Here is a 14,196-nt window from a genome sequence, read left to right as displayed (position 1 = left end):
GAGGGGTCTTTTAGATGGTGTGGCTGGGAAGGCTTGTTGGAGGTGATGCTTATGACCGAGCACTGAGTTTTGGGGAGCTGGCCGTGGGAGTAGGTGGGACAAGGTAGAGGGGACAGTCCAGGCAGGGGGGACGGAGATGGGCTGATGGGCAGAACTATGGCATAAAGGTCCGTGGGGACAGAGCAGCAGGAGGCAGCAGTGGTCAGAGATGATCAGAGTTGACCCCACGGGCTTTGCAGGCTGAGGTGCGATCTTCGGGGTGTGCTCTGGGCGCGGGGGCAGCCCACCGAGGGGAGCTGCAGGCAGGACCCAGGTGTGCGCCAGCTCCTGGGTGCGGGGAAGAGCCTTGATGGGCTCCGACCATTACCACATTCTCGGCATTTCTCAGCACAGCCTTGAAGCAGGCTGTCTGGGAGATGCAGGAACAGAGACTCAGGCAGTTTTGTGGGAATAGAAAGAGACCACCCGTAACTGTGCTTCTTCGGTGATCCTCACTGCAGACCACGTGGCAGGGCTGATGAGTCCACAGGCGGCCGGACAGTAGACGGTCCTGGCTTTGCAGGCCATAAGGTCTCTGTTGCAACTATCAGCTCTGCCTGGTAGGGAAGCAGCTGCGGCAGACAGTATGCCAACAAAGGCCCATGGCTGCATTCCAGGAAAACGCTTTAAACAATCAAGTGGTAGCACTGACTGTGGCAAAGGTTGCACAATTCTGAGTGCAGTAAAAACCATCAAATTGTGCATTAAATAGGTGAGTTGCGAGGTATGTGAGTTATAGCTCCATAAAGTTGTAAGAACCAAACTAAACAAAACGGACTGTGGACCGGATCTGGCCCGAGGGCCAGTCTGCTGACCTCGGTGTGGAGAGTGGATTTTAGCTGTATTTTATTTCGTCCTCCTGGCCAGTACGGCCAGCTCCAGTGCTCGCCCCTCCACCTCTGCTGTGTAAAAAAAGCACCCCAAACAACAGAAATAGACTCCCTCGCGGTTCTAGAGGCCAGGAGTCTGGAGTCAGGTGTGGGCAGGGCTCCCTCAGAAACCTGTAGGAGGGGCCCTCCTGCCTCTTCCTGGCTCCTGGCCATTCCCCACAGTCCTAGCTCCCGGCTCCCAGGGGCGTCTCTCCAGTACTTCATCTTTCTCTGTGCACACCTGTCTCTGTGTCCAAACTTCCCTTTGGATGAAGACACCGGTCGTAATGGATCAGGGCCCATCCTGGTAATGTCATTTTAACTTGATTCCCTCTGTAAAGACCCTCTTTCTGAATAAGGAGCTGCCTCTCCACGTGGCCTGAGCTCCCTAAGAGCATGGCGGCCGGAGCCGTGGCAAGCTTCCCAGGAGAGCGTGAGAGCCGGGGAAACCGTTGTCACCCTGCCCGATAACAAGGCTGGGCTGGGCGCTCACACCTCAGCCCTCGTGCCCGTTTATCCTCGGGAGTGAGTCACGTGTTCCTGGGGTCCTGGAACAGCTGCAGTTCCTGGTAACAGTCATTTAGAGAACGGGCCCTTGAGAAGCGCAGAAGCCTGGACGGGGGTCCGTAGCCTCCCCGGTTGTTGAGGACGGAGCCTGGGGGCACCCCCCACCAGCCTCTCTCAGCATCGTCGGTCGGCACCTGCCAGGGGCACCTGCTGAGTGCCAGCTCTGAGCCACATGGACAAAGGAAGCCCCCCCCTCCCCGATCTCAGGCCCCTCTCGGTGCTGGTGGAATTGAACAAAGGCACTCGGGGTGCAGGGGTCTCTTCCTTGGGGTGTGAGGAGCCCTGGAGACACGCAGGGTTGTAGACAGATGTCCACACATTAGTGCTGGATTTGGGGTAAACAATAAAATATGAGTGAACAGTGTCAAAAGGAAAGTAAGGGAGTCACAAAAACTAGCAAAGTGTGTGGCATATAAACCAGGAACGAAGGCCAGAGGCTTGGGAATTAGCGAGGGACATGGTGTGCAGTGGGAGAGCCCCACCCAGAGCAGACATTCGTGTACAATCACAAGACCAATTTGCTCGTAAGCCTTCAGTTTTCATAGTTAGAACCACCTCCCAGCACAAGATACAGAATCTCCATTACTGAAAGGAACGTTCGCTCTCGTAAGTCGCTTTTAGAGGAAGAGCATCCACGTGGAAGCTGAGAAAGTCCTCATTTCCCTTGTGAGTCTCCTGGTTTTCCGTCCGATTGGTGGCCTCCATTCCCTTACCCATCAGACGGGCTTCTGGCTCAGGGCATGTTCATCACCTGCTTCGTCAACGATCCGCGAGTAGAGTTTTACTTTGTATTTAGCACCAAGTCTCTTAAGCAGAAATGCAGGCTTGATTGTCTTCCATCAATTTACTGAGGAAAATTGCATTCAGTGTCTCCCGAGCGCCCAGGGGTCATAGTAGGCGCTGATGTTCAGATGCTCTGGGACGGCGGGCAGGCCCCCATTCCATGGCCCGACTCTGGGTCTCTCTCTGCAGCCCCCCTCCCCTCTTTCTCCTCGTCACTGCCTGGCCTTCGGGACGGAAGCCCCCCAGCTGTGCTGTGTCCCTCTCCCTGGCCCTGCTGCGGCCCCGCTGCTGTCCTGGTCCTCGTCACCCACCCTTCTGTCTCCCTGTCTTGTCCGTGCCCGGCTCTGCACGTCCTAATTCTGCCCCCGTCCCTGACCACACTGAGGGGTCGCGGCCCAGACCTTCCACCTGCCTTTGCGAACATCCTCTGGAAACACGCTTGTTGTGGAGCGCCCCTTGCCTTTCCCAGTGCTGTTCCAGTGATCAGCCATCATGCGTAAGAGACAAGGGCGGCATTCCTTTCTCAGTCAAGTGAAGCTTCTTCCTTAGGAGGCCAGCACCTGACAAGGGGGGTCTCACCCACGCTGGCTCTTCCTTTCCTTCTGAACAGGAGACCCATCTGCCTGTAGAGAGAGCTCACTTTTAGCCCGAGGGCGGCATTTAACACGCGGCTGGTTGCTGGTGTCTGTGCTCACCTGTGCTGGAGGTGCCCTCACTCAGCCCCCCGGGCCGGGCCACAGGCAGGGGCCTCGCGCAGTCACCTGTTCGGAGGGTATTTTTCGCTATGCTCAGGAAAATACACACAAGTCATGTCTTGTACTTGAACTAGACGCCAAGTCATCTCTGGCTTAAGTACTGGGGCCTTTGGAATCGCTCTTTGGCCATAGATTTTGCATTGGTGAAATGAGAAAATTGGACTGGATTATTATCCAGGGTCAACCATGGTTTCATTATTCTACGTTTATAGGGAGGTGGGACCCGCGCTTGTGACCACGGCAGGGAGGGGACGTCGTGTCAGCCCTCTGTGTGCATTCCTAGAGCCCACGCCCCCCCGGGACTGCAAGGCCATGTCTGCCTCACTTCGGTTTCCGACCTGGCGGCCCCATCGAACTCCCAGCTCCGTGCCCACCTGGCTGCCAGCGCCTCCACTTGGAGGTCTAACGGTACATTTCAGATAGAACAGGCGTGAACAGAAGTTTACACTTTCCCTCAAGATCGCCTCCTCCTCCAGGTCTCCCTCATTTCGGGAAGCGCACCCCCAGCTTCCGTATCTTCTAAACAAAAGACCTGGGCCGCCCCCAGGGTTCCCACTCCCCCCAGCACCCCTCCACTCCGGCCACATCACCTCCTTCCTGCTCCCCGAACGCTACTCCCAGCCTCCCTGCACGGGTAGCCGTCCTCACCTTCCCTGCTGGGGTCCTTCTCCTTTGGACAGCAGCTCGGCGGTCCCATCCTCAGAGACGGCTTTCCGTCACTCCCTTATCAGGCCCCCGTCTCCACCTGCCTGACTCCTGCGGGACCTGCCGCCTCTCCTGAGGCTGTTTTCAGTGTCCTGACTCTGTTTTTGTGCAGAAGTTTTTCATTATCTGCGTCCATCTCCTCCTCCCAACAGGAGAACCCATTCTCTCAGAGGACAAAAGCAGACCCTAATTCCCTCGCACTCTATCCAGTTCAGAACAGCAAATGTTCATTAAGCAGAGAAAAGAGGAGCTCTGTGGTGGGGCGAGGACGACTGCAGTGGGAGCGATCAGTAAACGTTCCACGTAAACGACGCAGCTGCCACCGGCCCTCTTAGCTCATTCGTCCCCTGCCTCAAAACACACACAGGGCCAGCGTAGTGAGAACATTCAACAACCGGCCATGGGGCGGCAGGGGGCAGGCCGACTTTGTAAGGTCGGTTGCTTTCTGTGGCGTCAGCACCCCCAGGATGGCTTGGTGATGTTTCAAGTTGCCAAGGTGATGTCATTGGATGGAGAACTGGGAAGAGACATGGGAGCAGCCCCCATATACCCCAGCACAGCCCTCGGCCAATGACCCGGCCTCTGCGCAGTCAGGCCTGGGCGCGGCAGACACCCGGGCTGTGTCCGATGCCAAGTTTCAGTGAATTAAATGTGTCCCGTTCATCTTACCATCTCTTTGACTTGGGTTAGTGTTCCCAAGCCCTGGAGTGGTTTTGTCACAGAACTGGGGGGAAAGGATTCAGAAGCTACTAGATTCCATTGAACTGGTTTATCCTATAAACACATATTGGACATTTGTTAAGGCAGAGCCACCAGGCTGTGCACAGGGGCTTATGATGGTCACACAAACTGTGTCCTGCTCGGAACGAGTGTACCTCTTGAGAAACTGTCTGACTGGTTAGCCGTTCCTTTAAATCAGGGTTTGCCAGTATGAATGATCCCCGTTTCACCGTGATTCCTTCTTTATCCTTCTGTCTCCTACAGTGTATCATTTCTGCCTGACACGTACTTATAAGATGCTCACTAAGTGATTATTTTTTTAATTAATTAATTAATTTATTTATTTATGGCTGTGTTGGGTCTTCGTTTCTGTGCGAGGGCTTTCTCCAGTTGCGGCGAGCGGGGGCCACTCTTCATCGTGGTGCACGGGCCTCTCACTATCGCGGCCTCTCTTGTTGCGGAGCACAGGCTCCAGACGCGCAGGCTCAATAGTTGTGGCTCACGGGCCTAGTTGCTCCGCGGCATGTGGGATCTTCCCGGACCAGGGCTCGAACCCGTGTCCCCTGCATTGGCAGGCAGATTCTCAACCACTGCGCCACCAGGGAAGCCCCTAAGTGATTATTTTTGTTGTGAGGTATTTGCTTCCTGTCTCATTCTTTATTGTTGGCTGACTTCCTTCTGACAATATCTGTATCCTCCCATCACCAGTTGGGACCCACTGGGTAACATCGCTTGTTCAATGGCATGCAAAGAAAGAGACAAGATAGCCTGAGTGAAAATGAAGATGGTGTCTTTCTCATTGACCAAGAATGTGAGCATTTGGTGAAGGATTTTGGTGTGTTATCGGTGCAAGAGTCCCTGGCTCCCTAGAGACTGAGGAAGTGTCCCAGGTGGTCGAGGTTATTCACGGTGCCCTGCAGATCAGAGACGCCTTTCTGAAGGGTTTTATGTATTCTGAAATATCTGCGTGCGTGATTGTAACATAGCATGATCTGAATCCACACCACGTAGTTCCACCGTTGACATTATGTTCAGACAAATGGACTCAGCCAGTCGGCAGAAAACACAGATTCTTAGCATGAGCACAATCTAATTTAGAAACACAACATGGTGTGTGCGTGTGTGTGTGTGTGTGTGTGTGTGTGTGTGCGATGGTTTTCCGGCAAAATCTAAGGGTGTACTTTCATTCACGCTGCTGTGATGCTGTAGTGTAGCATCATACTTCCGAGCTGATACTAGCTCTCGGAGATCTTTTACTTCATCTGCTTATTTTATAATTGAGAAAACTGAAGCCCAGAGAGGTGAACACACTGAGTCAGGATTAGAACCATGAGCCCAAGGGGTTCATGTATTTATCGCTCTGAACACTAGGTGGCGGACGAACTCCACCTTCGGATTCCGATTCTGGGCTCTAGCAGCTGGTGGAGGGGACCAGTTAAAGAACAACCCCCCTTGCTTCTTTGTCCAGCCTCACTGCCTGATTTGAATGACAGTATGTCTACATTTGAGGCTTATTTCCTTCGGCATTTACTCATACCTAGGGATAAACATATGTTTTTTTTAAAAAATCAAAATTCCTAACAGTAAATGTTGGGTTTTAAACTCCAGGAATAACACAGGTCTGGTCACCCGCTAATGCACCATGCCTGTGCCTTTCTGTTCTCCCACCTGGAATTCCTTCTCCGACTCATTTTTGTTTACCACCCGCCTCCTCATAATCCTTTTAATCTCAACCATTTCCCATTGCATGCAAAGTCTCCTGCCCCTGGAGATGTAGGTGTCTGGCTCCTGAGCTCCCTTTACACCCTGGAGCCCAATGGCAGTTTTTGTAAAGTGTATTATTATCAGTTGTAATCATGGTCTCTTTCCACCAGACTGGGTGGTCCTTGAGAGCCAAGATCTAATGTGCCTCTGTGTTTGCCACACCTAGTACAGCGTTTGGCTCAGAGGAAGCTTGTTGGTTAACTGGATGTATAATTGGATGGAGGTTTGGGTATTTAGATGGAAGGAGGGAAGGGAAGAGAAGGGAAAGGAAGAAAAAAAGGGAAAAAAGGGAAGAGGGAGTGAAAGGAAGGAAGTGAAGGGAAGGAAATGTGGATAGATGGATGGATGGGTAGGTGAGTGGATGCTGGATAGATGGATGATGATGGATGATGAGTGGATGAATAGATGGACTGATGGATGGATGGAGGGATGATATAGGTGGTAGATGATGGAAGCATGCATGGGTGGATGGACGAGTAGATGGAGAGATGACAGATGTATGGAAAGATGGGTGGATGTTGTGTGTGGATGGATAGATGGATGGATATACGTGGGTGGATGATGGATGGGTGGATGGATGGATGGATGGATGGATATAAGTGGGTGGATGATGGGATGGATGGGGTGGATGGATGTGTGGATGAATGGATGGATGGATAGATGGGTGGATATAGGTGGGTGGATGATGGATGGATGGATGGATGGATAGATGGGTGGATATAGGTGGGTGGATGGATGGGTAGACAGATGGATGGATGGGTAGATGGATGGATGGGTGGATATAGATGGATGGATGGATAGATGGATAGATGAATGGATATAGGTGGGTGGATGATGGATGGGTGGATGGATGGATGGATGGGTGGATGGATAGATGGGTGGATATAGGTGGGTGGGTGATGGATGCGTGGGTGGTTGTGTGGTTTATACTTTAGCTATCGAACCTACAGACCAGCCAACTCACCCTCTGCTCCTCTGTTTCCTTCTTGCAGGTTGTGGGCATTTTTGCTGGATTTGGGCTCCTGCTCTTGGTGGCCTCGCCTTTCCTGCTCCTGGCCACTCCGTTTGTACTTTGCTGCAAGTGCAAGTGCAGTAAAGGCGACGATGACCCCCTGCCCACCTAGAGGAAGGCGTGCTGCTGGAACAAGACCCCACCTCCGGGAAGCGTGGTTCTCTCCCATCCCCACCCGCCGTCCCCCTCTCACTAAACATCTTTCTTGCCTTATGTGCCCCATTGAGCTTCACAGTGTCACGCCGGATGCCGTGATTTCAGGGACTGATATCAGATCGTTGGCGGAGGCCCCAGGTGCAGTCACCCCGGCATGGGGGAGGCAAGGCTGGCATGGGTGGGGCACGTCCCACAGAGTCGGTCGGTCTCTGCAGACTTGACAAGGGAGCTGCTGTATGGAGCACCAGGTAGTGGTAGACTAGGAACATCTGGTGTTGCTTAGGAGACCTTCTCTCGCAGAATGTTGTCCGTCTCCTCCTTGGCTTCAAGCTGGCGCCACGTTGCTGAGAGAAGAAGTCTTTTAAGGATCGCCTCTCACTTCAGACAGAATCCAAGTGTTCTGACTTGAGAAAAGCACTCTGTTTATGACAACTCTTTTTATTACTAATGGCATTTAGTAAAATCCTTTTTAGAAGGTTTTTTTTTTTTTTTTTTCCAACTGAGTAGTGAAAAATCAACAAGGTGCATTGAAACCATCCTATGCCTTTTCTTGAAATGTGCATTTTAAGAAGTTATGGTTAAATGACCTTTCTGGCTCGGCCACTTTTCAGGAGATTGAGAAAGCCTTATGCGCTCTTTGTGTTTTTCTTGAAACTTGTGGAGACTTTTTGGATGCTGTAAGCTGTGTACTGTTATCAACGTGTTTCCTGTATCGTTGCATTTCTTTGAAAATACTGATGCATTTGAAGGAACATGTCCATCCTTAGGTTTGCCTTTTGTTTTTCTCTCTCTGGTGATTCAGCTCAGCTCACAGGGCTCCTCTCTTTTCACCCAAGTGTCAGTAAATATTTTTTCATGTCTTCGGAAACCAAATGTTTTACTTGGAAATAGTTCTGCTGAGAATCCCTGTGGTTTGGCGGTAGCCTCAGTCTCCTCAAGCAGACAAAAACCAAGCAAATAGTGACATTGATGCCCAGAAGGGGGGCCTCCTATCAGGGCTGGGGGGCTCCCAGGGCCTGGGGGAGAAGCTTCTGGAGGTTCACAGTTTTTGTAATGACTAAGTTAATTTGGAGACATCATCGTAGTTCCAAATCCTGTTGCTTACCATTTTGCTTACCCTGCTGAAAAAAATCTTCCATTTCACTTAGTTATTTTGATTGGTCTTTTACAGGCTGTGTGTGTCTATTACCATGGCAGCAGGATGCCCGGATCAGTAAGACACACGGAACTCCATCAATTGCCTTTGGACAGTGTGTTCTTTACAGAAAGTTGACTTTAATAATGGCTTTTAAAGGGCAAACTGATTGCATCCAACTTGGGACTTCTAAACATAGTAGAAAGGCAAATGTTGTAGATTTATCGTGGTGGAACTTTTTTTAAAGCTTACTAAGCATTCCACAAAGGAGTAAAATGAAAACAAACCCTGACTTTTATCTCAGTTGTTTGCTTGTGGCAAGCACATCTGTAAAGTGTGGTGGTGTTTTACATCCTTGACTTCTGCATTTGTGTACCTGTCTCAGGTCCTGGTTCCCGTAGAGAGATGTCTTTATTTCCTAACATTTCATCAGTTAGGAGACACAGGCTCACCTCACTCTTCCCCTCTAGTATTGATTTTCTTTTTGAAACTGAAGCCATTTAGGAACCCAGTCTGTGTCAAAATTACATGCAAAATATCCTCCTTATAATTGCAGTTTGAAAACTCAGTAACAATAAGAACATGCCTGGGACCGTCTTTCCGGATGAAGCCTGAGCACCAGGTCTCTGTAGCTTGAGATGTCTTGATCGGGCCCGGAGGTAGAATGGCTTTTCTGGAGAGAGTGACAACTCCGTGAGGCCTGAAGATGAGGTTGGTGGCCCAGGTGGGAGACCACATCGCGATCTGTGAGTGCGCTTTCAAATTCGTATGGAATACAGCAGGCTTGTGGCCCGTGTCCAGTGGTCCACGGAGCAGGTCTTCATCATCCCAGGTCATCCTGCCTGCGCTCGCTACTGCCCGTTGCATACAGACGTCCATACCGTAGTACCCCCTCCTTTGGGGTGGGAACCAGAGCCTTTGGAGAGGTTGCATTCCCTGGGTCAGCACTCAGGTCCCTTTATTCCTAGCGAGTCGGGCTGTCTTGTCTCTCCTAGAAGAGTCCATGGGCAAATCATGCACATCCAGAGCACCAAACATCCCTGTGCCTTTACCTCTGACAGGCTTATAGCACGTGGTTTGACCCAGGTAGGGAACACCGGAGATTCTGGGGCCGGCCGGGGCCAAAGCAGCACCTACTTGCTCTGAGGTTTTGCATCAAGCATGCCTCAGAATGCTCAGTCTGATTCAGTAAAAACAAAACTAAAACTGTCTACTCCCTAGAAAGATACCAGCGGGATCGCACTGAGATCATTCCATAGACTTGCATCGCCCCCATCTGACTCCTTTTCGTTCAGGGAGGAATGCCATCCCATTGTTTGTGGGGACGCAGTATGAACCAGGCTTGATGTCAGATGTAAACAGGATGTGGGAAGGTGGCCCGCGGTTTGGGTTTTGACCTTGCTGTCCCTCCCAGTAAAACCTGGGGATTCGATGCTTAGGAGGTGGTCTTGATTAAAAATGACACTTTTACAGGTGGTTTTCCTGCTGACTCTGGAAAGTCAGCAGGAAAAGTCTCTGGGAGCACACGTCTGTTTATTCATTTAGAGGCCTTTAAATCTGGGGACGAGGGGAGGAAGAGGACGGAGACAGACCACGGCTGACCCTGCCACTGTCCGGGTGGGGTTCTCTGAGTCCCTTCGGTAACTGACGAGGCCGTGAGGTCTCCCCGGCCGTGCCCGGTCTCCGAGCTTGATCCTGTCCTGCACCCTTCAGCCTGGCGAGCCGAGCTCGCCATCGTCACGGGGGACCAGCGCCATCACAGGCGTCTCTGTAGATGTTCACGGGGCAGAGACCGACCTGGGACCTGAGCATGCGCAGAGCCTTTGACCGTCCAGACCAGTGTCGGCTCCACCTCCAGGGGGAGCTGCGGACTGAGGGACCAATATCCGCCACCCCTGGCATCTTTTTAAAGGGGAACAAATTCTCTTTACAGCATATTATTGCACAAAACCGGTTTAGCAACCAGGCCAGTTCCCGGGGGAAGGGGAGTACCGGATATGCAAAAATTACTCCAAGATGATTTTATCTTCCTCTCCTATGTTACAAATGTTAAAGGTTATTTCGCACATTAGAAGAGAGCATTTTTCCCTTGGTCGTCTTTAAAAATGAGAGGATTGGAAAGAACCAGGGTGGGTTTTTTGTATATTTCTCAGATTCTCGTTGATTAATAAATACCCCGGTATGTGTATATAAATCACAGTAAAATCATCAAGGGAAAACATTTTGCATGTATAAAGCTTCCTGAAGGTCTCTTTAAAAAATACCAAAGCTTGTTTATTCCTTATCATTAACGCAAGCCCTTATGAAAGTAAACAAAATAAAGCGTTATGACTGGTATTGTCAAAAATGCCTGCTGGAAAGAAGGGGCTGCATTAAAGCAGAATGACAGGTGCATCCTAACCAGGAGAGCCTGCTGTTTGGGTGTGTAAAGCCCGTGGTCTCCCCGTCCTTGGTTTGCACAATCCTGTCTTCCGAGATTCCAGCAGCCTTCAGGGAGGGGTAGGTACCCGACCTTTCCTTCATTCCATGCTCATTTTACCATGGGTGTATTTTAATCTTGTATAAAAATATGCATGAATGAGTCATGCACATGTATACATTATGTATTTGACAAGTGGTGGTAAAAACAAAAAAACAAAAACAAGTTTGGTTTGTGTTTTTGAAATGTCAGTACGTTTTGTGCCACTAACACTGTGATGTATAAAAGAGCTGTTTGAATGCCTTTTAATGTTGTGTTTTGTACTTTGGAATCATACGGAAAAGTTTGATTTGTAATTTCAATACATATTTTAAGTGTATTGTGTCTTATGTAGTTTGTCCCCCCCTTTAGAAGGGATTTCTTTTTAAAGATATTTTGGCTGGAATACAGGTTACTTTTGTAAATCCTGTCTGGCTCCATCTTTTTTATACTCTTAGTTGGCTGTCTTGAAGATTGAAAATATTATGAGGATTGGAGGTGGACGGGAAGGGGAACTTCTACCACCGGGACAACAGCTTTTTAAAAAAAAAAAAAAAGTAATAATTAACATACACTAGGATATTGTTTTGGGTGTACAGCATAGTGATTCAATATTTTTATACATTATGAAATGATTACCACAGTAAGACCAGCTACCATTCGTCACCATATAAAGTTTTTACAATCTTTTTTTTTTATTGGAGTGTAATTGCTTTACAATGTTGTGTTAGTTTCTGCTGCACAGCGAAGTGCATCAGCCATACGAACACACACATTCCGTCCCTCTTAGACCTCCCTCCCATCCCACCCACCTAGGTCATCCCAGAGCACTGAGCTGAGTTCCCTGTGCTGTACAGTGGGTTCCCACTTGCTAGCTATTTTACACACTGTAGTGTATGTATGTCAATCCTAATCTCCCAGTTCATCCCACCCTCCTCTTCCCCGCCGTGTCCACCCTTCCGTTCTCTACATCTGCATCGCTATTCCTGCCCTGCAAATAGGTTCATCTGTACCATTTTTCTAGATTCCACATACATGTATTAATATACGATACTTGTTTTTCTGTTTCTGACTTACTTCACTTTGTATGACAGACTCTAGGTCCATCCACATCTCTACAAATGACCCAATTTTGTTCCTTTCCTTTTTATGGCTGAGTAATCTTATTGACTATTTTCCCTGTATTACATTGCATCCCTGGGATCTTACAGCTGGAAGTGTGTCCCTCTTAACCTCCTGCACATTACCTTGTCCGTCCTCCAGCCCCCTCCCCTCTGGCAGCCACCAGTTTGTTCTCTGTAACTATGAGTCTATTTGTGTTTTGTTTCGTGTGCTTGTTGGTTTTGTCTTGTAGATTGCACATATAAGTGAAATCATAGCTTCTTTGTGTTTCACTGTCTGACTTATTTCACTTAGCATGATACCCTCCAGGTCCCTCCACCTACACTGAGGTTTTCTCTCTTGGGAATGTTCTCAACTCTGTTCTGCAGCCAAAACGATCTCGGACGCTGGGAAGGTGAGCCCACTCAGCCTCCCCCGTCTCCGTCTCACGGTGCCAGCCCAGGAAGGCGGCATCAGAAGGCATCCCAGCCTGGCCACTCTACCTACATCCACAGAGACAAGCACTTGCAAAACTACCAAAGTTTACAAGACCATCATCAAAATCAGTGATCATCCTTTCACTACTGGGAAAAAAAGAATAAATATGGATTCTGTGTGTTTAGCAAGGGAAAAGAATAGTAACTCTGAGTGTTCCACCTTGATTTTCCTTTGCTTCATCTAAACCTCATGGAAGAATGTACGTACCTCACTCGTTAACTTGAAATGAAAGGCTAGACATAGACAGTTAGTTACCTGTCCTATGGCTACGTTTTAAAAACCACCCTTAGAATCTGGAGATGCAGATGGAGCGAGGAGTGTTGTGTGAACTGGGGACTCGTTGCTAGCACTGAAGACACAGAGTCCCTGCTCACAGGGACTCCTAGTCTGGAGTGAGGCAGGTCTGCCCATCAGAGACGATGATTAGTGATCTGCTGGGCCACCTGCAGCCCCTCAGCCAGAGAAGGCTGTCAGGAGGATGAGCTACGTGAAGTGGATCTTGGAGGTGAGTAAGGGTCAGCCAATCAAAAACGAGGGCTGGAGTGTTCAAGGGAATGGCCCGGTCCAGCAAGTGCAAGGGCTTTGGTCACGAGCACACCGGGGCTGAACTGTCACTCAAGCGTCCACCTGCGGTGGGCATAGCGTGAAAAGCTCTGGGACTCGACCTTCATTCTAAAGCTACGGGGAGTGGGTCGGTTTTCTAGGGCTGCCATAACAAAGCCCCACAGACTGAGGGGCTGAAACAACAAAAATGTCTTCTCCCACAGTTCTGGAGGCCAGAGGCCCAAGGTCAACGGGTAACAGGTTTGGTTCCTTCTGAGAACCCCGAGCGAGGAGGATCTCTTCCAGCCTCTCTCCCAGCTTCTAGGGGTTTGCTGGCATCTCAGGCATTCCTTGGCTTGTTCATGCCTCAAACCAACCTCTGTCTTCATCTTCACATGGTCCTTTCCCGGTGTGCCTGACTGTCTCTGTGTCCACATTTCTTCTTTTTATAAAGACACCAGTCACTGGATTAGTGCCACCAGGGACAAATCATCCAGGATGACCTCATCTTAACTTAACCGTTTTCAAAGACCCCGTTTCCAAATGAGGTCACATTCACAGGTGCTCGGGGTGAGGATTCCAACATGTTTTGGGGGGTCACAGCTCAGCCCAAAGAGGGAGCATGGCCCATGGGTGGACAGCCCTGCCTGAGTAAGACCGATCACAGAAGGCAGAGAAGACCCAAAGGTGGGGGACTGCCAAGCCTCCCCCGCCCTGAAGCAACCCCTCGCCACTCTGGTTGGACCTCAGTTCTTCAAGCTGACCTGGAACGTGAGAATCACCCCAGAGGACACTCTGCTGAGAAGCAAACTGCTTTTAAGCAAAATAAATCTGTGTGTGTGTGTGAGTGTGTGTGTGTACACATGGGCGCATGGATTCGTCCTCCCCACAAAAAATACTCCTCTCTGTACCAGCACTCACCAACATCAGCCTCTTAGGGGACCCAAACTGAAGGGCGTGGGAGGGTGTCGGTACTAACCACGGCTTGTGTGCCTATGAGGGTTGCTGCGAAGGTCGACCTCACCGGGTGCCCTGTTCCTATGGGAGAATGTAGCTGCTGATGTGGCCAGATCCGGACACAGTGTCAAATG

At 50.1% G+C, this 14,196-nt stretch overlaps 1 protein-coding gene across 8 annotated transcripts in view; it reads left to right on the top strand.

The window, feature by feature from the left end:
- RNF144A (ring finger protein 144A) overlaps positions 1-11,388 on the top strand; it is a 115,100-nt gene extending 103,712 nt beyond the window's left edge. For 7 of the 8 annotated variants that reach the window (XM_082356952.1, XM_082356951.1, XM_082356948.1 and 4 more), the window contains one exon: positions 7,195-11,388. In XM_082356952.1, the coding sequence (XP_082213078.1) occupies positions 7,195-7,326 (132 nt within the window). In that variant the 3' untranslated portion in view covers positions 7,327-11,388. Of the gene's footprint in view, positions 1-5,146; positions 7,174-7,194 lie in introns of those variants that run through there. The other variant, XM_082356950.1, reaches the window with a different exon arrangement.
- The last annotated feature ends 2,808 nt before the right edge of the window (positions 11,389-14,196 follow it).

Source organism: Balaenoptera borealis (assembly GCF_965194805.1).
Source record: "Balaenoptera borealis genome assembly, chromosome: 15".
NCBI lineage: Eukaryota > Metazoa > Chordata > Mammalia > Artiodactyla > Balaenopteridae > Balaenoptera > Balaenoptera borealis.
Note: the sequence above shows the minus strand (reverse complement) of the source record. Positions and strands in the feature narration are given on the sequence as shown.